Source organism: Pristis pectinata, chromosome 45 (genome assembly GCF_009764475.1).
Source record: "Pristis pectinata isolate sPriPec2 chromosome 45, sPriPec2.1.pri, whole genome shotgun sequence".
Taxonomy (NCBI): Eukaryota; Metazoa; Chordata; class Chondrichthyes; order Rhinopristiformes; family Pristidae; genus Pristis; species Pristis pectinata.
The window spans coordinates 2469362-2497174 of record NC_067448.1 but is presented as its reverse complement, the minus strand read 5'-3'; the positions used below and the strand labels follow the sequence as shown (position 1 = coordinate 2497174).

The window sequence follows — 27813 nt, the reverse complement described above, 5'->3', positions numbered from 1 at the left end:
TGGGTTGAAAGGAATGAATTCCTCTCGGACATGTCACTTTTCGACAATTGGGTATGATAAGTATATACATTGGAAAAGATGGAATGATTAGGGATAGGCAGCACGGCGTCGTGTGATGGGGGCGTTGTGGTGGTTTGGCGGTGTGTGCTGGTATGGAATGAGCTCCCAGAGGAAGAGCTCTCACATGGAATGAGCTCCCAGAGGAAGAGGTTGAAGCAGGTACGTCTTATTTTAAATAAACTTGGACGAGTACATGGATAGGAGCGGGTTGGAGAGATTTGGGTCAAACGCGGACAAATGGGACGAGCTCAGATGAGTTTCTTGGTCGGCATGGAGCAGTTGGGCCGAAGGGCCTGATTCCGTGCTCCATGGCTCAATGTAATTACTGTTCAATATGATGTAGGATTTACGAAATAAATTATATACAGTATATCCTGTATATATAGATAATAGTTACGGTACTTTCATTGTCCAGACTTCATATCGAGTCCAGCACGATTCTCTTTTAAGGAAGACAAATTCCACAAACGTTTCTGGCGGGGTGTGGATCAACAACTCCGGTTGCAAAACAACATTTACTCTTCACTGCGGGCAAGGAGGTTGCCGGGCCTGGCGCAGCAATGGCCCGGATGGGAATGTAACAATCTCTTAAGATTAGTGTCAATGAACTCCCTTGAAACGAGTAGAAAGGTTTGACCGAACTTATTGAGAATTGAAGAGGAACTAAATTGCTGAAGGGCTTTTGTTTGATTTCGGCGGAGAGGTGGCTCCTTGACCCGGGACAGGTGAGGAATATTTGAGGTGAATCTTGTCCTGAGCCGGGCAGCACGGTTCACACAGAGGGCGGAGCTCAATCCTCCCAGAAACAGGGGCGGATCCAATTCACAGCTTGGGACTCGCTGAGTTAAACAGGGAACATCCGCCCCATTGGTTGGGCTGGAAAAACAAGGAGAGAACTTGTGAGATCTACACGGAAATCCAGGCAGAAACTACTTGCGGCAGTGAGGTAAGGTTCACGCAGCCTCAAATGTTCCATTTGTTCCTCTCCCCCACCTCCCCCATCCCGGGCCGGGAATCCGGCCATTCACTGAGGGTGGGAGGAATCGCTACTGCCGCAGTCCGCCTGTACACCGGGCCGGGGACTTTTCCGACTGTAATGTGTGACGGACTCATTCGTTGTCGGAATATTTATGGACGTTAGCGAACGGCCTCGGGACAGAAGCTCAGACTGAACTCTCCGTGCAGGGTGGGCACACAAGTACAGGTCAATTATCGCACTCTCGAGAATTTAGACCGTGGTTACCCGGGATCGCACTTGTGCCGTCTGGTTGCAACGTGAGAGGATGTTTTATACTGAGTCCGTGTGAAAAGCATTTCTCACACAGTCGGGACGTTTGAAATCCCGCACGGGGGAGGGTCCCGTCACCCATCTCTCTCTCTCCATGGAAAAGTAACTACTCAGAACAACAGGAAGACCCTGGGGTATTATTGTAAGGGATATCGCAGTTGGAATGTCACAGATTGATTTATTTAACGGAATCTTTAAAATAATTGAAGAAAAGCTGCATATGATGGGAGTCTAATGTATAAACAAAATGCTGGAAATTCGCAGCAAGTCGGGCAGCAACTGCAATAAGGAACCTTCCAGGTTCGATTTGTGTATAGTTATGGGTTTTACTGCTCTTCTCTGTAGCAGAAAGGGTTACATACAATATCAAACCAATTTTGTTCACAGTTAGAGGTGAGCGTGGATTGTCGATCCGATTGGATTTGGTTTCAGCACAAAGGTCGCTCCCTGTTCTAAGGAATGTGTGGGTTGGAATCCATCCTGTGGACAGGCAGCTGCTTGCACACCGACACTGAGCTCTGACTCTCACTGAGCAATAACTCCACCTCCCAAGTCACTCAGTGATGCCTCGCCTGACTGGCTGAAATGAAGTAAGAAGGATATGGCTTGAATATATATCTACAGAGAGACAGAGCATTCTTGGGGATTTAAGGTGAGAATCATTCAGCTTCCATATTTATTTCCATTCAACCCGTTGTCGCCGTTTTGGATCAGTGATCCAGGAAATATTGGCTCTGTTTTAAGCCTCTTCTGGCGGTGCTGATGTTTGCGTTCCTGCTGTTTCCCGTTTGCATGGTTGAGATTTTCAGATTCATAATCAGGTTTATTATCACTGACATGTGTCGTGAAATTGCTGATCTCCACAACTTATGTCAGGATTAAGAACAATTCGAGAACCAGAGGTTACTGCTTCAACGTAAAGGTGCGAAGAGCTGCACAGACAACACCAGCTCCTTTTTTCAAAATGTCTTACTTGGAATGAATACTCACACTTTTTCTTTTTGTCTGAGTTGATTGTGGGTGTTTGGAACTCCTCTCCTCAATGGCCAGTGGCAGAAAAGTCTTTGATTTTGTTCAACCCCTCTGTTCTTGATAAGAAGTGGGAGTGAAGGGTAACAGGGAGCGGAAGGTGGGAATGCGGACTGAAAGTTTAAATCAGACCAGTCATGATCTCACTGTCTGGAGCAGCAGGCTCTAGGGGCCGAGTGTCCCACTTCTGCGTACTGGTATGTTCACAAGAAGAGATCTGACAACTGAATAGGTAATAACCAATGCAAAGACCACAGACAAGGGGACCTGTGAATTGTGTGTTGGCTGAATAGAAAATAAGTATTACACTAATTAAAAATTCAAATCCAGCTTTGGGGGGGGGGGGGGGGGATCGAACCTCTGACTCACTCGGTGATCCGGGCAGCGCCGTCCGGGACCGGGGGAGGCGTTCACCGTTCCCTGTCACTCACCGCACACACTCCCCATCGCCCCCCGCACGCAGATCTTACGTCACACACGCGCTGCCGGGCTCGCGTGGAGACGGTTTAACGGCCGAGCCCGCGCCCGCCAACTGTCAACAGAAGACGCGCGAGCTACTGTGATCCCATTGGTGCGAAGGGACGTCAATCACTGGTTATAACCAATAGCGGAGGCGGCATCCCCCCCAGACCCCGCCTCCCGCTCCCTCCGGTCAAACCCGAACAAACCTCAGCGCAAATGTCCCGCTTTTCTATTTATTCCCATTTCTCTCCGGGGGGAGTTGGGGGCGGTTGGTGGAACCGGTTTCCCCACCGACGAGTGAAGCGGCTTCCTGCGGCCGGAGCCGGTGACTTCACTGATTTCTCGGTGAGAGGCAGGAGGATGCCGCTCGGCCCATCGACTCCATGCCGGCCCCCGGGGGAGGAATCCCCGCAGCCCCGGCCCCCTCCGTATTTCCCTCCGGATCCGCCAGCTACTCCCCACAGGCCGGGCACGCTCTCTTGTGAAGCCCTTTTCCCGTCCCTCCCCCCCCCCCCCCCACTCAGCCCCATTTGCAGCAGCCGGTTCAGCCCCGAGCGCCCGTCCTTGGGGTGCGGGAGGGACCGGGGGTCACTGCGGGTGTCTGTGTCCCTCTAACTGTCGCCCCGGCGGTGTCCGTCCGTCCGAACCCCAGCTGTGTCCGACCCTCCCCAGCCCGGCGGTGTCCGACCCTCCCCAGCCCGGCGGTGTCCGACCCTCCCCACCCCGGCGCTGTGTGTCCCACCCGAGCGCCCATCCTTGGGGTGTGGGAGGGACCCGGGGTCGCTGCGGGTCTCTCTGTGTCTGTCCGTTTCCACCTCCCCTCTCCTCCCCCCGCCAGCTTCCTTATTCTCGATCCTAAAGTCACGATATGTTGACAAAACCCCGAGACTGATTTCTCTGTGGACTTTGGCAAGTTGTTGGAAATCTGTTCACATCAGTGACCGACTCACTTCCCAGAGGACTGATCGTCTGGTTATTTCCTCCATCAGATTTGCACAGGATTATGAAAACCTCTGTCGTGCATACCTCAAACCTTCTCTGTCCCAAATTCAATGATCCTGCGGTTGGGGATCGGACTGGGTGTGTGTAATGTGGGGAGGGTGGTCTATAGGGTGGGGGTGGGCTGTCATACAGTGTGACACGGGGAGGATGGGTCCCTGTAGATTGTGCAGTGTGTGACCCGAGGAAGGTGGACATCGGAGATCGGACGATATGCGAACGGGGGGGGGGGGGGGGTGGACAGTGTGTGATGCGGATTAGGTGGGTCCCAGGGCTGTCAGCGCTCATGCAGAGTGTAACCTGAGATGCAATTGGGTAGTGTGTGATGCAGGGAGGATCTGGTCCATTGGATCAGACAGTGTGTCTGTTAGTTCACAAGGCAATGTTTCCCTACTCCTCTCAATTATTGTCTAATGTTCCTGTTGATATTGTTTATTCCAGAGCACCGGAATTTGGGACCACCTGTCACCATCATGGCTGAACATGCCGGCAGGAGAGGGGATGCAGTGACCTCCACAGCAAGGAAACACGCACGTGTGTGCAGTCTTCTCGAAAATATAAATGTAGTCCTGATAGTGGGTTTGGATCCGAGGTTCACGAAGGAAATGGGAACAAGGCAGGGGCTGAGAACAGAGAGTTGACATGTCCAGGCGGCAGTGCAGATATCGTGGAAGGAATTGTCTAATAATCACCGTTATTGAGGGTTTTGCTATGCATAAGGACAGAGACTGAGGAAAGCAGTCATCTGAGGAATGGAGTGAACTGGGAAGCAGGAGGATACCCTGAGTGGAGCAGTGGCGGTGAACAGGTCAGATGCAGAAATGGAAGAGAGACAGTAATGGGGTTTCCTTTGTCATGGGAATACACAGTCTTCTCAAGGGAGCAGCCTGGGAAAGGACGTAAAGGAAAAGCAGTCGTGGGTGTTGGGTCTGAGGGGATGAATGTGCTGCATTCTTCAATCTGAATAAAAAAAATCATTGTAAGGATATCTGAAATGTCAGAGGCAGGAGGTGTGATCACATGGCAGAGGGCAGGAATTCACTAGGACAGTGGTCGGACAGTTTGTGAACCGGTAAGGATGGACCCCGGTGTTTCGGAGGGGTGTGACCGGGGGTGGGGGGGGGGGGTGGGCCCAGGGGTTTGGAAAGTGTGTGGCATGGCGAAGGTGGGCCCTAGGCGATTGTGAACTGTGTGTCCTGGGGAGGATGGGGTCCCAGGGACTGTGAATGTGTGACCTGGGTCGAATAGGACATGGGGGAATCGGACAGTATGCGACCCGGGGAGGGCTTTGCTTGTGGAGGATAATCCCAGTAATATTTGCCTCCGCAGTAGTGCCATAAAGATCACCTGGTCATCAGTGTATTAATCTATTGTGTAATTTATAATCAATATTACTGTTTCTGCCTGGTTCTGTCAGACAGTGGGTGTGTCCAGTCACCTGCTTCTCGAGATGGACATACCTCAAGTGACCCAGTTCACATTCACCAGCATAGTCCCGCTGCAAAATCTGCTCACCTCGAACCTCGGCTCACATTGCAGCCACCCATTCTGAATCTGTATTTTGCTCAGTTCTCAATCACTCCACTGTGACCTGTAATTCGTGGTTTTTCAGGTAGGCAATTAACTTCCTTAGAGAAAGTTTTCAAGAGACTTTTGCCAGTCAGATCATCAAGTGAAGATGATCAGGACACAGGAACTACAACACCAAAGCAAGGTCAGATTGAGGGCAGGGTCCCAATGGAATGTGTTCCGGCCTTGGAGGAAAGGGAACAAAGTCAGCCCAGCTGGAGTGGGATCAGAGCCACGATTCAGGGCCATGGATCCGGCCCAACTGAGGCGATTCCCTGTGACATCGGAGGCTCATTCACCAAGGAATCATCAAGTCTCAACCAAGGAGCAGGTGAGTGAAATGTGAGGGGAGTGGGAGCAGCAGAATGATGCAAACTTTTGAGGTTGAGAAGAAGGAAAGTGAGAGGTTTTATTGGGGGAATGAGAACTGAGAAGAGAGGAAATAGAGTGGGAGGGAAGGAACGAGTGCAGCACACGAGGTGGAGAGGGAGTGGGCGGTGGGAGCATGTGGGATCAGTGGGAACATGGGAACGTAGCCCCTGCTGAGATTTCCGGGATGTGTATTAGAAGAAAGGTAACCGTCCAGATGTAGAGACTATTTCAGGGAGGTGTGTTTGAGAAAATGCTGCTGTACAGATAGTGGTATTCGCCTCTACTCACGCCGCTTTTCATCCTTGGTGAAAGACCTCGTTGGTTTAAGAGGTGCTGTCAGAATAGACGATGTAAATAACTGCATTTCATCGTATAGCTGGCAGAGAGTGTCAACACCATGTTTCATTGGTGTGGGAAGTGAATGTTAAAATAGCATCAGAAACAGGAATAGTGAATCCCCCCCCCCACCACCCCGCCGCCCCCTCCCGCCCCGACCTGTTTGTCATTCAGTCAGATCTTGTTTGCTCTGCCACATTTTCACTCTCCCGCAAACCTCTTGACTCCTTGTGAGTTCCATTGTCTGGCATTATCTCACAGCTCCCCATGTTACACTTCCGTCTGTCACTCAATTCACCTATCGCGACTGGAGCGCAAAGCGAGTGTATCCCGGCACAAAGAATTAGCCCCTTTTTATACCCTTAAAAGCCCTTGCCCTAATCCTTTTCATGGTACGGTATCAGGTGGTTCCTACAGCTGCACATCATTTTCCTTTCCCAGACCAACATGCTTTTCATCATTATCTACTCTTCAAGGCTGTGGACTCGTGCCCTTTGACTTTCTCACGATATTCTCACAATATAAGCTACCACCATTTTGTCCTTCAAACACCATTTCTGCACACACCAAGGAGGAATAGGATACGATTCTAGCAAATTTCGGTCTTTCCCTACAGCTTTGTAGAGGGTGTAGAGGAGCCTCACCAGGATGTTGCCTGGATTAGAGAGTATCATCTATAAAGAGAAGAAACTTGGACTGTTTTCTCTGGAGCGTTAAAAACTGACTTGCAACCTGATAAAGACATCTAACGTTACAAGGGGCACAGACAGGTCTTTTCTGAAGGTGGAAGCATCAAATACTGAAGGGCAGAGATATGAGGTGATCGGAGGAAAGTTTAAAGGAAATGCGCGAGGCACATTTTGTCAGTGGAAGTGGTGGAAGCATATACAACTGCAAAGTTTAAGAATCATTCAGACAGACTCATGGACAGTCGGACAATAGAGGTACGTGGACCATTTTTAGGCAGGTGGAATGAGTTTAAACTGAGATCATGGTTGGCGCAGACATAGTGGGTGTAGGGACTGTTCTTGTGCTGAACCGTTCTGCGTTTCATCATCAAATCTGGCTGGAGTACACATGGTCCTTTCATCCAAGTCATTAATATAGATTGTAAATAGTTGAGATCCAGCACTGATCCCTGTGGCACCAGACTATTTGTCCGTTCCTCATCCAAAATTGACCCGGTTACTCCAGTGACTGATGGGCTGCCAGTCAAGCAGTTTGCTTGATCTGGATGGTGTTGGAGCTGCATCAAATCTTGACGTTTGCCTTGTAGATCAGGGTTAAATGTGGGCTGTTGAGCGAGGAGTTACTCACTGAAGGATTCCCATCCTGTGACCTGATGTTGTAGTAACAGTATTGAAGTGGCCGGTTCAGTTCAGTTTCTGGTTACTGCTGATCCCCAGGATGTTGGTAGTGGTTCCCACTTCACAAGACAAAATCTTTCTTGTCATCTTAATTATTGTCTGATTGTCCTGTTAATATACTGTTTATTACAGAACACCTGATGTCGGGATCCCCTGTCACCACCATGCCTGAAGATGCCAAAAGGGGACGGGATACAGTGACCTCAAAATTAAGGAAGGACACAGGTGTGTTCCATAATTCATTCAAATATAAATGTTGTCTTGGCATCAGTTCCGGATCTGGTGCTTCGGCCTGCAGTTGACAACGGAAGAGGGAATAAGAAATGGGCTGAGAAAGAGGGGAGACAGTTAACCTCCACAGGGGCAACAGAGAGATTGTTTAAGAGGTAGTGGAACTAAGATTCAGGTGTGCATTCATGTGAGGAGAGAGGCTTCCTGAGAAACACTGACCCAGAGTGATGTGATAGTGATGTGCAGGTCAGACACCGTTAAGGAGTGAAAGACTGGTGGTGTTCCCGTTGTCGGTAGAATACGCAGCGTCTTCTCCAGGGAGCAGATACCACACAGGGATGGTGCCTCCATGGAGGTAAAGGAAAGATAAGACTTCAAAGGCGGGAGCTACTCTGGGAAGGGAGGTATGAAGGAAAGCAGCCGTGGTTGGAAGCAACAACAGTCGAGACGGGCTGAATGTCCTCCTCTGCCAATTCTTCGAGTGGACCAGTGATCCTGTATCCGCAGGGCAGAGCCTGAGTCTCCGTCACACTTGCAACCCAGGTGATCGTAAGGTGGCTTTGAAGGGATAGATGAAATGGTGGTGAGGAACATGTTTAATAGCAGAATCTGGCAGAGCAACTGCAGAGGCAAACGTACGCAGATAAAACATCACTGATGTTGAGAAAATCACAAATTCCAGCAGAATAATGCCAATAATGTTTGTGTCTGGGCATATTAGGACTGAAGCCTTTTTTATTTGTCCAAGCGAAGTGGGCTTTTCATGTTCAGCCAGCATCCCGTTGCCCATCTCTAATTGCCCTTGAGAAGGTGGTGTGAAGCTGCTTTCTTGAACCTCTACAGTCCTTGTGGTTCAGGTTTACCCACCATGCAGTTAGGGCCGAGAGTTCTGGGATTTTGACCTGCCAACGGCGAAGGAATGGCGATATATTTCCACAGTAGGATGGCGTGTGGCTTGGAGGGCAACTTTCTGGTGGTCTTCCCATGGTTTTGCTGCCCTGGTCATTCTAGCTGGGAGAGACTGTGGGTGGGTTTGGAAGGTCGTGTGTTGCTCTCGTCCATCCTGTAGATGCTGCAAGTTGCTGCTCCCGTTCTGCGGTCGTGGAGCGAGTGAATGGTTCTGTGTGGCGTCCTGTATCATGTCTAGCTTCTTGATTGTTGTTAAAGCTGCACATCCGGGAAAGTGGAGACTATTCCATAACACTCCTGGCTTGAGCCTTGTAGATGGTGGGCAGGCTTTGGGGACCTGCTCTTGTGGCCACATGATGTACATAGCTGCTCCAATTCAGTTTCTGATCAATGTTAACCTTCATAGTGGGGATTCCGTGATGGTACCGCCATTAAATGTCAGGGGGTGATGGCTGGATTTTCTCTTGTTGGATATCGTCACTGCCTGGCACGTGTGTCACGAATGTCGCTTGCCACCTATCAGCCAAGGCCTGAATATTGTCCACGTCTTCCTACATTTGGATGTGTATTCGCATCATTGTCTGAGCAGTCACGAATAGTGCTGAATGTTGTGCAATCATCAGCGAATATCCCTCATTAGTCAAAAAGGGAAACTGGAAGGTTAATGAGCGAGAGGCATACGGAGTTCTCTAAATAGCGAAAAGGGCGGCATTTATTGGATTGTGCATATCCAGAGACCTGTACTAAGATGGGTTGGAATCCCACCAAAGTGTCTGGAATAATAAAGTGATAAAATAGATCTGTCATAGAACAGTGTCCGTTTTGGTGAACATGTAACTGCTGGATTATCTGTGGTCCCAAACTGCTCCACACATCCCATTCATGAATGGAAACCTGACAGTGTTACCCCTGGCCTATGTGTGACTCCAGACCGAATGCAGATGATTCCTGACTACTCTCTACAATGGAGGTGTTCCCTACCTCTGCAATGTGATATACAGTAACGGGCGACCTTGGGAGTGGTCATGTCCTGTGCATGAGCATATTAAGGGAACATGTTGAAGTACGTACCTCAAGACAAATGGTACTGGAACAGTTCTTGCTGGAAGTTGCTACTTACGGACATTGTAGGTGGTGGTGGGTGGGGTTGGCAGAGCTGGTTGTCGTGTTGGAGATCCACATCTTTCACTCAATTTCTAATGAAGTTGGTGGCAGTGGAAATGTTGCTGAACCTAAGGAGAAATCTTCATTGTCGAGAGCGGATGGTGAGGATCATCTGTGGGCTGGGTGGTGAGGGTTGAGCAGAGGAAGGTTTTATTCCTTCGGAGTTTTTTTTTCATTTGTGTTCCGGATAGTCATATATATTCCATTTGCGTTTGGGCTGGAGTTTAGCTTCTCTTTTTACTCACAGATCCAAAGCCAACGATGTCCGAGCTCCTGACACAGTGCGAGGATTACCAACTGTTCCAGTTGTCAAACTTCTACCGGGAGAGACTGAAACCCGCGATTGAAGGGCTCAGCTTGATGTTGAGAGAGAAGAGACATTTAAGTCGAAAGGAACATGAGGTGAGTGGGAGGAACACTGCTTCTTGTTTATTCTAACGTCACGGAACTGAGGCAGCAGAGGGAAGGGAGACCAAGGTCAGTCTAGCTCCTTTCTCACATTTTCGGGGATCTTCACTGCAGTGCAAATGGATCTCTGATCAGAAGTGTCCCACAGATCCGGGATCAAGTCTAAATTCTGTGAGGCAGGGAGCTGGGAACTGCAGATTCAGTCATCTGTTCCTTTCAAGCACGCTGTGCTTAACACAGTGGTATGGGAGTAGTGAACTAGAACTGATCACCTGATTCAATCCCATCAGGGCATTTCATTTGATTAAACTACAAATAACCCACAGCTGTCAGATTATCATCTAAATCCACCCGGTTCACTGCTGCCACTTGGGGAAGGAACCCTGCTAACCACACCCGTTGGATATGTGACTGTTGCACACAACCAGGTGACTGACTTTTTGGTAATATCCTGTGGCCCAGGAAACCACTCAGTTGTACAAAACAGCTTTAAAGAAGTGTAATAAAGGAGAAGAGACTCAGTCAACAGACTCACATGGGATCAGGGCACATCAGCCCGCGGAACCCTGCAAGCTCCATAAAAGAGCGAAGGTCATGAACAGGAATTGGCAGAGCTGTCCCAGAGACGAGTCAGGCAACAACCCAACATAATCGAACCTGCTGTGGTGGGTGTAAATATAGGGACGATCACCCCAAGTCCTTGTGGGTATGAAGCCGTCACACTAAACACATCGGTGTCACTGCCACCATGATGAAAGAATAAAATGCAAACTAGGATATAGCAGAACAAGGCTCAGTGCCAACGAGGCATTATATTCAGTAGCAGCAGCAGAGTTGTAACCAACCATAATCCACAGGCTCATGGGCCAATATCTTCCTCACTTCACCATAACCTACAATACCATGAAACCTGGGGGTGGGGGGGCTTATGATGGTGTTTGGGAGGGGAGATCAGAAGCAGCACCAGCAGCACAGTAAAGGAGTCGCCCAGCTGATAAAGCTGTACCACACGTCTGCGTTGACACTGGGTAGCGGAAGCCGCATTAGAACATGGAAAAGTACAGCACAGGAACAGGCCGAAGTAGTTCAGCTAATGACGCCTAATAAAAACCAATCCCTTCTGCACGGACATGGGCCGCATCCCTCTTTTCTCTGAACATTTGTGTGCCTATCAAAGCCTCCTAAACCCCTCCTCCATATCTGCCTCCACAGCACATCTCTGGCAACGCATTCCAGGCACCCGCCACTCTGTTTCCAAACAAAACACGTGCCCCACACATCTCCTTTGAACCTTCCCTCTCTCACCTTAATTGCATGACCGCTAGGGCATGTATTAGACATTTTGACCCTGGGAAAATAATACAAGCTGTCAATTTATGCCTCCCATAATTTTATAAACTTCTATCAGGTCTCTCCTCACTCTTCGCTGCTCCAGAGAAAACAACTTTAGTTTGCCCCACCTCTCCTTGTAGTAATGCCCTCAAATCCAGGCAGCATTCTTCTGAACATCTTCTGTACTCCTTCCAAAGCCTCCACATCCTCCTGATAATGGGGCAACCAGAATTGAATGCAACGATCCAGATGTGGCTTCAGCAAAGTTTTATAAAGCTGCAACATAACTTCCTGATTCCTGACAATGATATCACAAACAGCAAAAGTCCCATTGCAGATCCCTGCAGAACACCACTAGTCACCGACCTCCAGAACAGAACCCATCGACCACTACTCTCTGTCTTCTCTGCGCTAACCAGCTCTGAATCCAAATGTCCAAGTCACCGTAGATCCCATGAAGCTTAATCTTCTGCATGTCTGGCATGAGGGACCTTGTCGAATGCCTTACTGAAATCTATGTGGGAAATATCCACTGCTTTCCCTTTGTCACCTCATCAAAGGTCAACCAACTTAGTAAGACTTGACCTATCCCACACAGCGCCATGATAACTTTGGCTGATTAGGCCATATTTTTTTTTACAAATGCTCATAAATCCTATCCCAAAGAATCCTCTCCAATATTTTCCCCATCTCTGATGTGAGACTCACCGGTCTATATCTTCCATTCTTGAAAAAAATGAACCACATTCACCACTTGCCAGTCCTCCATGTCCTCACCTGTGTCTAGAGATGACACAACGTTCTAGGTCAAACCCCATCAATCTCCTCTCTTGCCTCCTTCATAAACCCGGGGTATATCAAATCAGGCTCTGAAGATTTCGTTTTCTTAATGTTCCTCAAGAGACCCAACACCACCTCTTTCTTTATCTCAAAATGTCTTGGCATGTTAGTATGCTTCACTCTGATCTTACGATCCTCTACGTCCTTCTTGATGAATACCGACGCAATGTGATCAGTAAGCACCTCGCCCACATCCTCCGTCACAAAGTACATTTTCTCTCCTTAATCCATGCGTGGTTCTACCCTCTTCCTGTTTATCCTTTTTCTCCTGATGTATGTGTAGAATGTCTTGGGATTCTCTTTAACTCAGCTCTCCAGTGACTTTTCATGGCCGGTCATGGCTCTCCTAATTTGAACTCTTTTCAGGCTTCTTTATATTCCTCAAGAGCTTTGTTCGATTTTAGCTTCCCAAATCTTCAATGTGCTTTGTTTGCCTTCTTGACGAAATTCACAACCTCTCGTAATCCAAAGTTCCTTTCTCTTGCCATCCTTGTCCTCCTTTCCCACTGGAGCATACTGGTTCTGCACTCTGTGCAGTTTGTCTTTAAATCTGCATTTGCCAAAATCAACTGTTCCCGGTTATCTCTCCCTTGCTCGTCCCTAACACTCTCTTTATTTTCGCTGCCTCAACTTCAAACTTTTCCGCAAGGTGCATACCAGGTCCAGTGTGGCCCCTCCTCTAGTTGGACATTCTACATAGTGACTTAAGAAACTCTCTTAAATGCACCTAACAAATTCTCCTCCGTCTGACCCCTTGCACTAAAAAGTTCCTAACCTCTTTCTAGAAATTTGAAGCCATCCACTCCGACAACACTGTTGTTTTTGCACATTTCCCTCATCTGCCAGCATATCAGTTAACGTCTCAGTGGGTATTGGGGGTACCTTTAGTGTTAACCCATTGCAGTGATTGCACCTTACTGAACTTTGCGTTCTAGCCATATTGACTTAGTTAACGACTCTTCCACTGAGGTTTTACGCAGCTGTGATCTTGTCCCCGATTCGTAATGCATCTCCTCCTCCTCTTTTACCTGCCTCTCGATCTAAATCTCTTCTACAGCCTGGAAACCCTGGATCAGTAATCAGCCCATCCTGTCCCTCTCTCAACCAAGCCTCTAATGGCCACAGCATCATAGTTCCAGTACTGAAGAATGCTTTAAGGTCATCTCCCCAACCCTTAATACTCCTTGTATTAAAATAAGCACGCTTCAGCCCTCTGCCACATGTTTCTATTACCTTGGTCCTGCACGTCCTTCCTTGCACACTTCATGGTCACGACATCTACCTTCCCCTCAGTTCCGTCCTCTTTCTGATCTGGTGCACTGGTTCTCATCCCCTTACCACACTAGTTTAAACAATCCCATAGAAACATAGAACATATTCAGCCTTCTAGTCTCTGCCGAAACGGTATTCCGCTAGTCCCATTCACCTGCACCCTCCATATCTGTCCATGTATCTATCTAATTTGTTCTTAAAACCAATTCTTAAAACCCTCATTTACCACGTCAGATGGCAGCCCGTTCCACACTCCCGTTCTGAGAGAAGAACTTAACCCTAATGTTCCCTCTAAAACTTTCCCCTTTCACACTAAAGCCATGTCCTCTCGTACGTATCTCTCCTAATATAGGTGAAAAGAGCCTACTCGCATTAACTCTGGCTATACCCCTCATAATTTTGTAAACCTCTGTCAAATCTCCCCTCATTCATCTGTGCTCCAAGGAATAAAGTCCTAACCTGTTCAATCTTTCCTTGTAACTCAACTCCTGAAGACCCGGCAACATTCTAGTAAATCTTCTCCGCACTCTTTCAATCTTGCTGATATCCCTCCTATAGTTAGGTGACCAGAACTGCACACAATACTCCAAATTTGGCCTCACCTATGTCTTATACAACCTCATCATAACATCCCAACTCCTATACTCAATACTTTGATTTTTGAATATCAGGATTCCAAAAGCCTTCTTTACAACCCTGTTTACCTGTGACACCACTTTCAAGGAATTATGTATCTGAACTTCCAGATCCCTGTGTTCCTCCGCACTCCTCAGTGCCCTACCATTTACTGTGTATGTCCTACCTTTATTTGTCCTTCCAAAATGCAACATCCTACACTTGTCTGCATTAAATTCCATCTGCCATTTTCTGGCCCATTTTTCCATTTGCAAGCTCTGCAAGCTTTGAAAGCCTTCCTCGCTGTCCAGATCGCCTCCAATCTTAGTGTCATCAGCAAATTGCTGATCCAATTTACCACATTATCCTCTAGCTCATTGATATAGACAAGAAACAACAATGGTCCCAGCACAGATCCCTGCGGCACACCACTAGTGACAGGCCTCCAGTCTGAGAAACAATCATCCACTACCACTCTCTGTCTTCTCCACACAGCCATTTTCGAATCCAGTTTACAACCTCTCCATGGATACCCAGTGTCTGAACCTTCTGAACTAACCTCCCATGTGGGACCTGGTCAAAGTCCATGTGGACAATATCCACAGCCTTCCCTTCATCTACTTTCTTGGTAACCTCCTCTAAAATCTCTGCATGATTCGTTAAACACGATCTACCACACACAAAACCATGCTGACTAAGCTTAATCAGCCCTTGGCTGTCTAAATACCTGTACATCCGATCTCTCAAAACACCTGCCAATAATTTAACTACTACTGATGTCAGGCCTGTAATCATCTGGTTTAATTTTAGATCCTTTTTTAAACAACGGAACAACATGAGCTACCCTCCAGTCTTCCGGCACCGCACCGTGGCTAAGGACATTTTAAATATATCTGACAGGGCCCCTGCAATTTCTACACTAGTCTCTCTCAAGGTCCGAGGTAATATCTTGTCAGGCGCGGGGGATTTATCTACCTTTATTTGCTGTAAGGCAGAAAGCACCTCCTCCTCTTTAATATCTATATGTTCCATGACACTACTGCTTGTTTCCCTTCCTTCTATATACACTTTGCCAGTTTCCTGAATAAATACTGATGCAAAGAAACTGTTTAAGATCTCCACCATCTCCTGAGGCTCCACACATAGCCGACCACTCTGATTTTCTAGGGACCAATTTGGTCCCTTACTATCCTTTTACTCTTAATATGCTTGTAGAAACCTTTCGGTTTTACCTTCACATTATCTGTCAAAGCAAACTCATGTCTTCTTTTTGACTTCCTGATTTCTTTTTTTGTTTAGTATTTTCTTATATTTTCTATACTCTTCAAGTACCGCATTTGTTTTTAGTTGCCTATACCTGTCATACAACTATTTTTTCTCTTAAACAGTTCGCCAATATCACTTGAAAACCAAGGTTCCCTATGTTTGTTAACTTTGCCTTTAATCTTGACAGGAACATGCAAACTCTGTACTCTCAAAATTTCTCCTTTGAAGGCCTTTCACTTACTGAAGACATCCTTACCAGAAAACAACATCCCAATCCACTCTTCCCAGATCCTTTCTCATTTCCACAAAATTGGCCTTTCTCTAATTTAGAACCTCAACTCGACGACCAGACCTATCCTTATCCATAATTAACTTGAAAGTAATGACATTATGGTCACTGGACCCAATATGTTCACCTGCACATACTTATGTCACCTGACCTGTCTGATTCCCTAATAGGAGATCAAGTATTGCATTCTCTCTCGTTGGTATCTCTATATATTGATACAGAAACTTTTCCTGAACACATTTCACAAATTCTATGCCAAACAGCCCTTTCACAGTGTGGGAGTCCCAGTCAATATGTGGAAAGTTAAAATCCCCTGCTATTACAACTTTCTATTTCTTACATCGTCTGCTCTCTCTCTCCAAAGATTTGTTCCTCCAATTCTCTCTGACTATTGGGCAGTCTATAATATAACCCTATTAGTGTGGCCACACCCTTCCTGTCCTCAGCTCCGCCCATATGGCCTCTGTAGACAAACCCTCATGGCTGTCCTGTCTACGCACAGCTTGGATATTTTCCCTGACCAGTAATGCCACTCCTCCCCCTTTCATCCCTCCCCCTCTTATCACGTCTGAAACAACGGAACCCCGGAACATTAAACTGGCAGTCCTGCCCCTCCTGCAACCAAGTCTCACTAATAGCAATAATGTCGTAATACCACCTACCAATCCACGCCCTAAGCTCATCTGCCTTACCTACAATACTCCTTGCATTTAAATAGATGCACCTGAGAACATTTCAATCATGTACTGTCGTCCCGAAATCAATTTTCCCTTTCCGTCCGCTGTAAATAACATAGTGCCACGAGGTTGATTCGAACAAATACCTTTATTAGCAGTGCACCGCTAGGAGCATTCTCTTCAGCACTCACGAAGAGTCGCTTCCCGAGTTCTCCCTGAACAAAGGGCAGACAGACATTTATACAGGAATTATCACGCACATCCCATGCAAACGGCGCCGCGAGTTTCGGTCAAGCTATAGAGATCCCGAGACAGCTATCACACCTTTTGTCTTAGTATAATTGAGTTATAATCAAGGCTTTCAAAGGCAGGTATCACCCTTCATTGTTCAGACCAAGTCTTCACCTCGCTGTTAATTACACTCAGTCTCGCCACCGTCTGACATATCGGAATGGTTCGTTACCCGAAACAAAGGCAGTTAACATATTTAACATTCCAACCTAACTAGTGGGTCAGCAGCTTGCTAGTCCTTGATAAAGAAATATAAATGCATATATATATATTTTGTTTGCCAGTTATAGGTATGGTTGCAATTCTTAACCCTTCACTTCCTCAGTACAAACCTTTGATGTCATTCGCATGACATTTATCCTCCTCCACCTCACTATCTGCTCTATCCCTCTGGTTTCCTTCCCCCTGTAAGATAGTTTAAACCCTCCGGAGCAGCACTAGCAAATCTTCCGCAAGTATGTTAGTCTCCCTCCAGTTCAGGTGTAAACCGTCCCGTCGGAAGAGGTCCCACCTTCCCTGGAACAAAGCCCAATTGTGCAGAAACCTGAAGCCCTCCCTCCTGCACTATCTCCTTAGCTACGCATTTAACTGCATTATCTTCCTATTTATATCCTCACTATCCTGAGATTGCAACCTTAGAGAGTCCTGTTAAACGTTGCCCCTAATTCTCTAAACTCACTTTGCAGGACCTTTTCCTCCTTCCTATCCACGTCATTGGGCCCTGCATGGACCACGACATTTGACTGCTCACCTTCCCTCCTGAGAATATCGAGAATTCGATCCGAGATATCACGGACCCTGGCACCAGGGAGACAACAGACCATCCGGGATTCTCGATCTCTCCCACAGAACCTCCTATCTGTCCCCCTAACGACCGAATCCCCTATCACTACTGCTCTTTCTTTTCCCTCCTTCCTTTCTGAGCTGAGGGTCCCGTCTCGGTGTCAGACACGCAACCACGACAAGTTGTTCCTGGTAGGTTGTCCCCACCAACAGTATCCGAAACAGTATACTTATTGTTGATGGGGACGGCCACAGGGGTGCTCTGCTCTGTCCATCTATACCCCTTTCCTTTCCTGGCAGTCACCCAGCTACCTACCTCCTGACTTTTAGGGGTGACTTATCTCCCTCAAACTCCTGTCTATTTCTGCCTCTACCTCACAAATGATCCGGAGTTCATCCAGCTCCAGCTCCAGTTCCATGACTCAGTTTGTCAGGAGCTGCAGCTGGTGGATGCACCTTTTACAGGTGTAGTAATCAGGGACTAGTGTGCCTTCCCTGACTTCCCACATACTGCATACGGAGCACTCGACTGCCTTGACTGCTGCCTTCATTACCTACTCCTATGTTAATTAAATTAATTAAAAGAACTTACCCGGCCTTACCTCTCTGGGAGCAAGCTCGTCCTCAGCTCGCCGAAGCCTCTTGAGCCAAAGCCTCAAAGCTCCACTGCTACGCTGAGCCACTCACACACTGGCCGATCCTCTTCAGTTACCCCTCCTTATCTCAAGTATTCACTCACACTAATCAACCAATCAACACATATGTTTTAAATACTCCGTCCCTACCTGTTAGGGAACTGCTTCTCCAACGGCTCCCGGGCCGATTCTGTAAAAGAAAAGCCCGCGGAAACACAAAAGGCTTTCAAACACTCTCACCGTACCTGAGAGGAACCCGCTGCTGCCGTGTAACAACAACGTAACTGCCTGGTTTCTAGTTGAGATTCAATCTGCACCCCACCAACGCCCCCCCCCCCCCCCGTACAGGTTGTCCCTGCCCGAAAAGAGTTTTTGCTGATCCAAGAACCTGAAACCCTGCCTCCTGCATCAGCTCTTCAGCCACTCGTTCATCTGTTCAATCTTTCTGTCCCTATTCTCACTAGCACCTGGTACCGGGAGAAATCCAGAGATTATTACCATCGGTCATGCTTTTCAACCTCTTTCCTATTCCCGATACTCACTACGCGGGACCTCATCTCCCTTTCCAACTATGACGTTGGTGCCGATGTGTACCAGGACCTCTGGATGCTTATTCCCCCCCCTCCCTATTTAAGAATGTTCCGTAGCCGCTCCGAGACATCATTGACCCTGACACCTGGGAGGCAACACACCAACATTTCCACATTTTTGCGGCCACAGAATATCGTGTCTGTTCCCCTAACTATTCATATATTAATGAGACTCCTATCATTGTTGACCTGCTTATTCCTCCCTTCCTCACTGAGCGTCAGATCGGGCTGCTGTTGCTCTGCCCTGATAGCTTATCCTCCCAGCAGTATCTAAAGGCATACACCTATTTCTGAGGGGAATGACCACAGGGGAATCCTTCACTGTCTGTCTGCTCCCGCTACCTTTCCTGGTGATCACCCAACCATCTGCTGCCTGCACCATTAGTTGTGACAATTGGTAAAACTCTCATCGACGATATTCTCAGCATCCTGGATGATGTTAAGTCCGTCTAGCTCCAGTTCCTTAACGCAGCCAGTCAGGAGCTGCAATGGGCTGCACTTCCAACAGGAGAAGTTTTCAGTGTGCTGGCAGCTTTCCTGATCTCCACATCCTGCAGCAGGAGCATACCATTGAATTCACTGCCATCCCAGCTGCACTGAACCGGAGTAATTTTTGAAGAAAATCCTGACCTGCTTTTACCTGTTCCTCTGCTCAGCATCCTCGCCGAAGACTCTCGAGCCACAGCCTCAGCACTTATGCTCAAACACTGCACTTGCAATTCACAGCTGTTTCGTTTCAGCCTGCCTTTCACTTATTGGCTTATGTTCCTCAAAATAAGCCAATCTGAAACGCTGCTGTGTTCTGGCTTCAAACCGACATTGTCGACAGATCGATGATCCCACAGCCAATGGAGCAATTCAAAGTTCCGCATTCCTGTCATATCCAGTCATGGAAAATTAACCACACACTGGCGGTGACTCAGTGCACATTCTGATTCAATCAGTGCTGTCCCTGAGGGTTTCTGAGGGATGCCGCTTGAAGGTGGAAGATGATAGGGTGGAGACAGACAAGGTGGGGAAAGAGTGGGGAGCAGATGGAGCCAACTTTGGGGGTGAGGGTGAGGATACAGAGGCTGGAGGATAATAAATGGGGACACAAGAGTCTGCAAATGTTGGTATCTGATAAGTGAGGAAGATGATAATGGAACCCAGACAAGGGGTGGATGATGGGCAGGTGGAGCCAGATCTGGCTCTTGAAGGTAGAGGTCAGTCTGCAGATGACAAAAACATCACCCCTGTCAGTGGATTTCATGCTGATGTCGATTTGGTACTAAGTGAGTGGAGTGCTCCGTCCTTGGTGTGAGGTTGGAGAAGGCGGGGGAAGCGGCGAAGTCAAGGATGTTGATGCCGTGAGAGCAAATAGTAATGACCACCCTCTCTCTGTAACTCCCTCGTCCACTCATCACTCCACAGCACCTGGCACTCTCCCTGGAACCGGAGGAGGTGTCACACCAGTTCCGACTCCACCCGCCTTCCCACATTCCAGGGACTTAACCAGCCTTTCCAGATGAGGCAAAGATTCAAATACACCCTCTTGAAACCTGGTCTTCTGCATTTGGCGGCTTCCTCCACATGAACGGGAGCAAGTGTAGACTATGCGACCGGTTTGCAGAGCACCTGGGATCTGTCCACAATGGCCATCTGAGCTCCTGTATTCATGCTATTTCAAATACCGTTTCGATTCCCACACCCACCGCCCTGTCCCCGGCCTCCTCCACTACCAGGGCGAGGCCCAACACAAACAAGAAGAACAACACCTTACATTCTGCGTGGCTAGTCTACAACCCAGTGGTAGGAACATTCCCCTGTTCTCCTCCTTCCTTCCGATCCACCTTTGGTCCTTCTGACTTTTATCCGTATCCCCTTCCTGATCCCATCACGTATTTTTGTGTTTCCCACAGGCCTACCCAACTGGTTCAATCCGCCTATTAAGCACTGGATCCCCTCGCCCATCATCTGCCCATCATCTCTCCCTTACTTTATTCCCATTTATCCGTTCCTTACATCAGATTCCAACACGTGCAGGCTCATTTCCCTTCTTGTCACCCGTTCCAGCCTCTTGTAACTTCAACTCCCTCCTCAAGATGACTCAATCTGGCTCCCATTTTCCCCACCTATCACCCACCTCCCTTTGTTTCCCAACTCGACCTCTGCCCTTGAAATTTATTCCATAACATCGCCCTTTCCTTACCATCCCTTCGTCCCGGAGGGGGAGATAAACAGCACAGAAAAAGGCCCTTCATCCCATTGAGTCCACGCCAACAATCAACCATTGTCCTTGATGGTATCTGCATTTTCTCTCTGGTCCACATCCACGTCCTTCCCTGGAATTGTTTTATCTGGATTGCATATGATGTTGATGGAAATCCTCCAAAGAAATCCAGTTGCTGGATACGTGGTCCAGGTCGCTGAGGTTTTGTACCAGTAGTGGATGTGCCAAAGAAAACTGTCGGCAGGAGTAAAGTGATTAGATATTTCATTCTTTTAATTGGTTGCTGACTCCGATTAAATGAACAGAAGTGAGTGAGATTACCCGTTGGTAATTCCAGATTTTCAGCTGTCCCCATTAGTTAAAGTACTTTTGTTGAGTTGGTGGAGTTTTTATTTGTTGCTAGTTCTTAAGTGAATCATCGATTATTAAATCCAACCATGTTCTAAACATGAAAAATACTGGAACCCATCCAGATGAATGATTTGAAATATAAACGCGAAATATCTGTCCACAGATGATGCCTGACCTGCTGAATATTTCAAGCATTTTGTGGTTTTATTTTGGATTTCCAACATCTGTGTTTTGCTTTTGGACAAGTTAGTTGTGCTGTTTGTCAGTAATCTGATGTAACGTTGGAGAATGAAGGACAGAGGAAACCAATCACTTTAAACCTGAGTCAGTGATCCCTCACCCTGCAACAATAATACTCTGATTTGTAATTTCTACAGTTAGTGTTTCGCTGCCAAAGACTGAATCCAGAGATTTACACAATGAATGAAGGGGCTGCCACTGACTGTTGCTGTGCTCAAAATAACTGGGACGTCCCATCACTGAGCAGATATTTTCGTCAGTGTTCTGTGCCCATCAGCCCACTCCTAGATACTTTCACTGTTGTTCTTTACAGAAAGTCACTGAGCTGGTGGAGAAGAGAAACCGGATAGAGAGTTCCAAACTCTTCTTCAGTCTGGTTATGGAGAAGGGATCCCGGGCCCGGAGGGTGATGTGGGAATCCTTTGTAAAAATGCGGAATGAGTTACCAAAGTTGGACAAAATACTGAATGAAATCCAGGAGCTCGGTACGGTAAAACAACACTGAACTGAAAGTCACATTGAAACACTTTACTTAATTTATTATTCAGGTCTGGGTTCATGAAACCTTGTTAATTTAAACAGGTCCTGATCCATATGAATACATGAACATCTGCCGAGATTTATGTGATTTATCCGCACAGCTGAAGGGTGAGTGATGGAACACGATTCAAACCAATTACTTTACATAACTGATGTCGAACTGCAGCTGTTTGAGAGGTAGCAGAATCTGAGAGTTCAAACGTCATCGTCTGGGGAATAGAATGGATGTCACAGAATTCACTGTCAGTGAATGACTGATCTGTGTGTTCAAGTTACAAATCATACCATTTCTGTCACACTGTTTAAATATCTCAATTCAGTGTTTCAGCTCATCCAGCTGTGTTATATTGAGCCCACCACACCTGGCAGAGTCCTAATACACTGTGAAACCCCGGACACTCCTGGATGCGTCCTGATTAGTGATCATGTCGTTGAAATGCTACATTGGAAGAGCTCAGACAAAAACTTTAAATTTCAATTCCTGCAGCTGAGCGGATTCTTCAAAAAAAACAACCGTATTCCATGGGAGAATGTACTCCCGGTTGGACTCTAAGTGATGCACTGTGAAACCTCAGACACACCTGGTATCTTCCTGAAGTTGTTCTGTTGGTTCATTTGTTCAGCATCACTCTCACGTCCAGGATTTAAAGTCACTCATGAAGTAACGGTATAAATACCAATCTGTTGATGTGTTCTTTGGAGGACTGACTGGGCACTAAATCCCACCACAAGTACATGCTCATTGCACAGATCTCTAGATTCACAAAGCTGCCACCTGAACCAAATGCTGTGTGTTTCTACGCACTTAGAAACTTACCCTATCGGGAGGTTCGGGAAAAGGGATGTGGAATGTGAGAATATTGTAAATTCACAGCAATCAATGAGTCGTATGGAGTTGTGAGATCCCATCCAAGAAAATGAAAATATATCCATTTAACGACGGGTTAGTCAGAGGAGGAAAGATGAGACTGGATGTGTCACTATGGGCTGGTTTTCTATTCATAGATACAGAGAACAGTTATGAATTTACAAAGAACATTCCTTTCATTCAGGACTCATTTTGGACCCAAAGAAGTCCATGGGTTACAGAAATTAATACATTTTAGTGGGGACAGAACTTTATTCCAAATTGGAATTCAGGAATATGCATAAAGCTCCTATAATATTTGCAATTTCAGAAACGGAGTATAGCTTGGGAATGTTTAGCGCCTGCAATATACCTTGTGGTCTAATTAAACCCATCACTGTAGGAAGTGAGGCAACCCGGCACCCACCTCCAACTTCCATCCCCAGTGTCCACAGAAACACGGGTACTTCCCCTTTGACCCTACCTGCTATGTCCCGTCAGCCTCCAGAGCTGGTGATCGAATCTTGACAAGGGAAGATAGCACTTCTTTTCCCCTTTGCTTCAGGGCTGAAAAAAATAATTATTCTCTTCATTTTCTCTTAATTATTTAGGGAATTGTGAGCATGGTTCTTACACTAATGCTGGGAATTCTATTTGTAACATTTTAATGCATCCCAATGGATGGTCAGTCTCTTGAACACTCCCCTCATGAAATATTCCACATTATTTATCCTAGTCCTGATCGAGGCATTTTTATTGTGTGTTTTCATGTTCTATTCCTCTCTGCGTGTAGAGTACAGGAAGTTCTGCTTTCATGCGGTGGTTACATTCCTAAGAAACCTCGCGTTTTAGGATGCTCCGTTATAGCAAAACAAACTTTAGTTGCCTTCAAAGCACCGATCTCAACAGGTTTCCCGATCGTGCGATAACCAGTGTGGCCTGTGCATTGCAAATAGTGTTCACTGATCCAGCAATCACGTTATCACCAATTCACGTTGAGAAACCATGCGTTACAGCAGAAGTACCCGTATTCTGGATAACCAGGCAATCTACCGAAACAATAATAGAGTCTGAGATGAAGTGGGGAGGTTCAGGGAGAGAAGGTTGTCGTTTACATCTTCAGAAGCTTAAAGGCAAGGCATCAGTGGTCTGGAAATTTGGGAGGATCTGCATGGAGTGAATTGGAGGAACACAGGGACCATGAGGAGTGGAGCAGGTTGCAGGGAGGTTGTGTGGACGTGTTGTGGTTCATTAATGGAAATTATCTTTCCTTAATCTAGACGCATTTCTGGAGTGATGGTCAAAGTCGAGAGAGGTGTGAGGTTGTTGGTTGAATGGGTTGCTGCGAATTGGGGAAGGCCATTGAAGATATTAAATATTTATTTATTAGTCATATGTATATCGAAACACAGTGAGATACGCTTTTTGTGTTACTGATAATGTGCAGGGCGCAGCCCGCAAGTGTAGCCACTCTTCTGGGGCCAACGTAGTATGCCCACAGCTCCTAACCTGAACGTCTTTGGAATGTGGGAGGAAACCGGAGCACCAGGGGGAACGTACAAACTCCTTTCAGACAGTGGCGTGAATTGAATCAGGGTCGCTGGCGCTGAGGTAGTGTTACGCTAACTGCTGCAAGAAAGTTTAAACTGATGAAGGTTGAGGAAAGGAGACCAACTCGAAGTCCAGGACGAATAAAGTGAACCGGCCGTTTTAGCCTTGGGCACCGAGAAACAGGGAAGCGATTTTGTCGAGCTGAAGTGGACGAGGCTTAGTGCGATTGGGGTTGGGTGATATGCAATCAGGAGCCCAAGTCAGGCTCACCTGGAACGTTCAATGGAAACGATCCATTAGATTTCTGTTTCTGACCCAGTGCACTGAGAACTCGTATAACCAAGGCCGGGACTGATGCAGTCCCAGTAGAAACTCCGTCTATTCACGCACTGCTCCTGTCCCACTTCGCAGAGTTCCCCAGACAACCTGGCCAAGGTCTGAAGTAGCAGCAACCGCCAGTTTCGTGATACCGACATTGTTTCTTCCATCTCCAACAACAGCGACTCGCCAACCTGAAGCATCTTCGCTATTCTTTCACTTCCGCTCCCACCCTCCAGGGACACAGTCACCTCCCTGTTTAAACAGTGATCAGTTGCACTTCTGGTTCAATGCGTTGCATCAAGTACTGAAGATGTGGCCTCCTCTAAACTGGTAAACAAAACACAACCTGGATGACCACTTTGCAGTCCGACTCCCCCTCTGTGTAGCCCGTTCAGTTGACAAGGGAGGCTGAGTTTCCAATTGCCTTCCACGTGAATTCTCCATCCCACGCTTAGTCTCACCTCTCTGATTTGGGCTCCCACACTGTTCCAATAAAGCCCAGACTGAGCTCCAGGAAACAGACTTCATCTTCAACATGGCACGCCACAACTTTGTGAGATCCACGTTGAATAAAATATTTCCTGATAACCAGCTTCTCCAGTCCGTATGAAATTTTCTCTCCAAAACTTCGTCAATCTGTACTGTCAACTCGATAATTCCTCTGCCTGGCCTGTTGGTTTTTTTCACATTTCCAACATAACATTCTTCTCACTTTCGTCTTCTATTATCCGCGGTCTCCACCCCCGCCACCAGACAGTTCACCAGCAATCGCCAAGACTTCGCCACACATTCCTGCCCTGAAACATCATTGACACTGTTTTGGTTTTCACCCCATGTCAGATATCCCCTTCCCTCTGTCTTCTCTGCAACATACTTCAAAAGTCATCGACCTGAAACTTCTACCCTGTTTCTCTCTCCAGAGCAGCTGCCCGACCTGAGCATTTCGAGCACAATCTGTTTTGATTTTGATGCAACCGCAGTGAATCCGCAATCTGTCCCTTTGCCAGAATACCCAATGCCCTGCTCCCCATCTACACACACCAGATCAAGACAACGGTTCTCAAAGATTGGACAACAACAGAATGACAGATGCAGTAACAGAAGGTGTCTATGAGGGGGCAGGAGGAATATCATAAAGTAGTGGGCGAACGTTCACCTTCACAGTTCAGTTAACATCAAAATGGGAGGATCTGATATTTTCTTGACCAATACAGACGGCAAAGTCACTTTTCTGTGAGCCGAGTCTTACTTTCGGCCATAACATCCCTGAACGCATTGAATTATGTCTCGTAATCTTAATATCTGAGTATTGTTGGGAGTTTATAAGTTCTCTTTGCTTTAGACATCTTACTGTGAGACAATTTTCTCTCTGTTCCCATGGAAGATGTTCAGAAGAAACACAAGGAGGCTCTGCGGGCACAGACTGAAACACTGAGAGTGAACACGATCCTAATGAGGGAGAAGGTGAAGGTTTTCCAGCTGGTTGATCGATACGCTGAGCTCACGGTCATTTCTACTGTTCGAGATCGGAGTCTTGTGGAACATGAACTGCTGGTAAGAGGCCGCGACCATGAGGAGTGGAGAGAGAAACATCTCCGGGGAGAGCTGGAAAAAATCCGGACTGATCAATTGTTCCAGAGCAGCTTTTCCCGGAGTAAATCCAAATCTGGGAGTTCGGCAGCTGTGGCCGGAGTCCCGGGGATCGGGAAAACAACTATGGTGCAGAAGATTGTTTATGACTGGGCCACGGGGAAAATATACCCACACTTCCAGTTTGTCTTCAGTTTCAAATTCCGGGATTTAAACTCCATTAAATGTAGAATAAATCTGAGAGAACTGGTTCTAGATCAGTATCCTTACTTTGGGAATATTTTGGGAGATGTCTTGAAGAACCCAAAGGGATTGCTGTTTATATTCGATGGTTTGGATGAATTCAAGCACAGAATCGATTTTGCTGACAGTCGGAGAGACACAGAACCTCAGCACATGTGCACAGATCCTGAGTGGTGGTGTGAAGTGTCTGACATTGTGTACAGTTTAATCCAGCACAAGCTGCTCCCAGGGTGTTCAGTGCTGGTGACCACCCGCCCCACTGCATTACATTTATTGGAAAAGGCGGAGATCAGTGTCTGGGCTGAAATCCTGGGATTTGTCGGTGAGGAACGGAAGGAATACTTCCACAGGTATTTTGAAGATCAGGTGGTGGCAGCAGCTGTTTACAAACACGTGGAGGAGAATGAGATCCTGTACACCATGAGCTACAACCCATCCTACTGCTGGATCCTCGGTCTGGCATTGGGCCCCTTCTTCACACAAAGACACAAGGACCCGCAGCGAGTTCCCAAGACCATCACCCAACTCTATTCCCACTATATTTACAACATCCTGAAAAACCACGGCCGTGAGATTGAAAGCGCCCGTGATGTGTTACTGAGAGTTGGTCAGATGGCCTTCAGAGGAGTTTTCGAGAAGAAGATTGTTTTTGCAGATGGAGATTTGATCAACTACAATCTGCAGCCTTCCCAGTTCCTGTCCGGGTTCCTGGTAGAACTTTTGGAGAGAGAGGACTCTGCCCGGAGCGCGGTGTACACATTCCCACACCTCACCATCCAAGAGTTTGTAGCCGCACTCGCACAATTCCTGACCCCGCATCCCGGGGACATCCTGAAACTCCTCACTGAAGCCCACAGAACGATAGACGGGCGATTTGAGGTATTTCTCCGTTTTGTTGCTGGCCTTTCCTCCCCAGGGTCAGCTCGGGGGCTGGAGGAGTTTCTGGGTCCATTTCCCCATCAAACAATCTGCCCGAGTGATTGACTGGTTGAAGGAGGAGGTGAAACGTCAGAGTGGAAACACAGGGAGTGATGCCGGTAAAAGGAGCCTCCTCAACATACTGCACTACCTGTTTGAGTCTCAGAACCGTGGACTGGCTCAGGGCGCAGTGGGATCTGTGGAAACACTTCCATT

General features: G+C 47.3%; 1 protein-coding gene across 3 annotated transcripts; it reads left to right on the top strand.

Annotated features, from left to right (window-relative positions):
- Positions 1-1022: 1022 nt before the first annotated feature.
- LOC127566802 (NACHT, LRR and PYD domains-containing protein 3-like) lies at positions 1023-27813 on the top strand. 3 transcript variants are annotated; one of them, XM_052009317.1, is made up of 8 exons: positions 1023-2000; positions 4280-4372; positions 5451-5738; positions 7615-7707; positions 10034-10188; positions 21901-22072; positions 22170-22235; positions 26231-27813. In XM_052009317.1, exons 2-8 carry the CDS (start codon positions 4312-4314, stop codon positions 27661-27663), a joined length of 2268 nt encoding a protein of 755 aa, XP_051865277.1. In that variant the 5' UTR covers positions 1023-2000; positions 4280-4311; the 3' UTR covers positions 27664-27813. The 3 variants fall into 3 exon arrangements, with proteins under 3 accessions (XP_051865277.1, XP_051865279.1, XP_051865278.1); XM_052009319.1 differs by lacking the exon at positions 1023-2000 and having other exon boundaries at positions 4321-4910; XM_052009318.1 differs by lacking the exon at positions 1023-2000 and having other exon boundaries at positions 4350-4372; positions 5260-5738.

What these genes read in the sequence shown, in the direction of transcription:
- LOC127566802 (XM_052009317.1), top strand. Translation starts at nt 4,312, where the DNA reads ATGGCTGAACATGCCGGCAGGAGAGGGGATGCAGTGACCTCCACAGCA. An exon ending in CACAGCAAGGAAACACGCAC is followed by an intron (nt 4,373 to 5,450) that starts GTGTGTGCAGTC and finishes GTGGTTTTTCAG; the next exon opens with GTAGGCAATTAACTTCCTTA. An exon ending in GAATGAAATCCAGGAGCTCG is followed by an intron (nt 22,073 to 22,169) that starts GTACGGTAAAAC and finishes TAATTTAAACAG; the next exon opens with GTCCTGATCCATATGAATAC.